A 1,535-nucleotide genomic window follows, 5' to 3' on the forward strand; every position below is an offset into this window, starting at 1 on the left:
ATGTGGAACAGCATAAGCTTATCCCCTTTACTTTTATTTAAGAATACTATTTTTACAAACCAGTAAACTATATTTTACTTGAGGAAAAAGCTTGAGTTCTACTTCCAAAAAAATTATTTTTAAACCCTATAATTCTACTTTACTAACGTGAATACTTTGGACACCAAGACGGCACATTAAAGCATAATAATCAATGTAAACATTTGCCAACATTAATATTAGTCACAATAACTTTTGTTAAGTTTATGTCCATGTTTATTACTGAAACATTGCTGTTTCGATGAGCAGCTGATCAAACCGGAAACACAACTTTAATGTATCAGCTCTCAACTTTACGCACGTTTCAGTAGGTGCGTGAACGCAACGCGTCATAAATCTCTGCAGTGTGTTAGCTACGATTTATGTTTTATTTTTTCTAATCCAAGTGAGCCACAATCACTGGAACTCATTCATTAACGCCTTTATGTCTGATTCAAACACCCACGCGCACGTTTCGAGTGGTCGAAACCGGTTTATTCGATGCCGTCTCTCAAACAAAACAGGAGCTCACGGGCGGTGAAACAGGTCAAAAACAAATAAACATTAAACAGGTCGTTTGGTTACCTTTCTGTCGCACAGGCATGGTGGCGCGCAGTCCTCCTCGTAAACAGAGCTCGTGCTGTTGTTCCGGTGTGTGTGTACGTGCGCGCGTGTTGTTACAGATGTGTGCGTCTGTCCCGCGACAGCTTTCCTCCAAACAAACTGGGACAGCAGCAAACTGCCACCACACCAGCAGCAGACAACAACTTCCGTCCAGAAGGGAAATATTCATGAAGTCAAAGAAAACCGAAACAGAAGCTTGTTAATCTTTGACATAAATGATCACATTTACCTGAACTTAGAACCCGGAGCTGAAAGGAAACACCTGATTTTTTTTAACTTCTTTTCTCTTTCGCTTGAAGTCTGCCCTGTCTGTTTGGTCAAACTAGTTCTCCATTTCTTCATTCAGGTGTCTTAATGTTGTCCAACCAGTTTGGCAGTCTGTCCTTTGGGATAAACACACACACACAGGCATTCACCTTAAAACACTATTAAAGAGGCTCTTCATAAGAAGCTTGTGTGTCCTGGAGGTATTGTCATGTTAAACAGCCTGTATTGTGTGCAGCGGATCTATTCTAGGGTGTGCACTGAATCCACACCTAATCCACTCAGAACTCCTCTATTAAACTGCTTCCTGTTCCCACAGTCCTGGACTTCATTTTGTTTGTATTTATGACGCAACGTCCCAGGTGTAATCCCACCAGTGGTTGGGACATGTTCGTTATACTGAGACGGTTTAGTGATTGCAATAGTAAACCTCATAACATCTACGGAAAATGTTTTTGTTTAACATCTAATGTGTGTTTTTCCCCCCAGGGCTGGCCTGAGGCATAGGCAGCGTAGGCAAATGTTAAGGGTGCCATCCAGCATGGGGATGAAAAAAAATTGTATAGGTCCTCTGGACGGGTTCTTCTCTAATGAAACGTTTTGTCTCTTCTCCAAGAGACTTCTTCAGT

At 41.4% G+C, this 1,535-nt stretch overlaps 1 protein-coding gene across 2 annotated transcripts in view; it reads right to left on the reverse strand.

Moving 5' to 3' along the window:
• The window catches only part of LOC106524105 (discs large homolog 1-like protein), a gene marked incomplete in the record, with an annotated part of 158,795 nt that extends 157,755 nt beyond the window's left edge, over positions 1 to 1,040 (reverse strand). The window contains 2 exon segments of one of the 2 annotated variants that reach the window (XM_014017766.1): positions 604 to 785; positions 905 to 1,040. In XM_014017766.1, coding sequence (XP_013873220.1) covers positions 604 to 785; positions 905 to 984 — 262 coding nt within the window. 2 annotated transcript variants of the gene reach the window in all.
• Between the last annotated feature and the right edge of the window lie 495 nt (positions 1,041 to 1,535).

The sequence above is a fragment of the Austrofundulus limnaeus genome, unplaced genomic scaffold (genome assembly GCF_001266775.1).
Source record: "Austrofundulus limnaeus strain Quisiro unplaced genomic scaffold, Austrofundulus_limnaeus-1.0 Scaffold176, whole genome shotgun sequence".
Classification (NCBI taxonomy): Eukaryota; Metazoa; Chordata; class Actinopteri; order Cyprinodontiformes; family Rivulidae; genus Austrofundulus; species Austrofundulus limnaeus.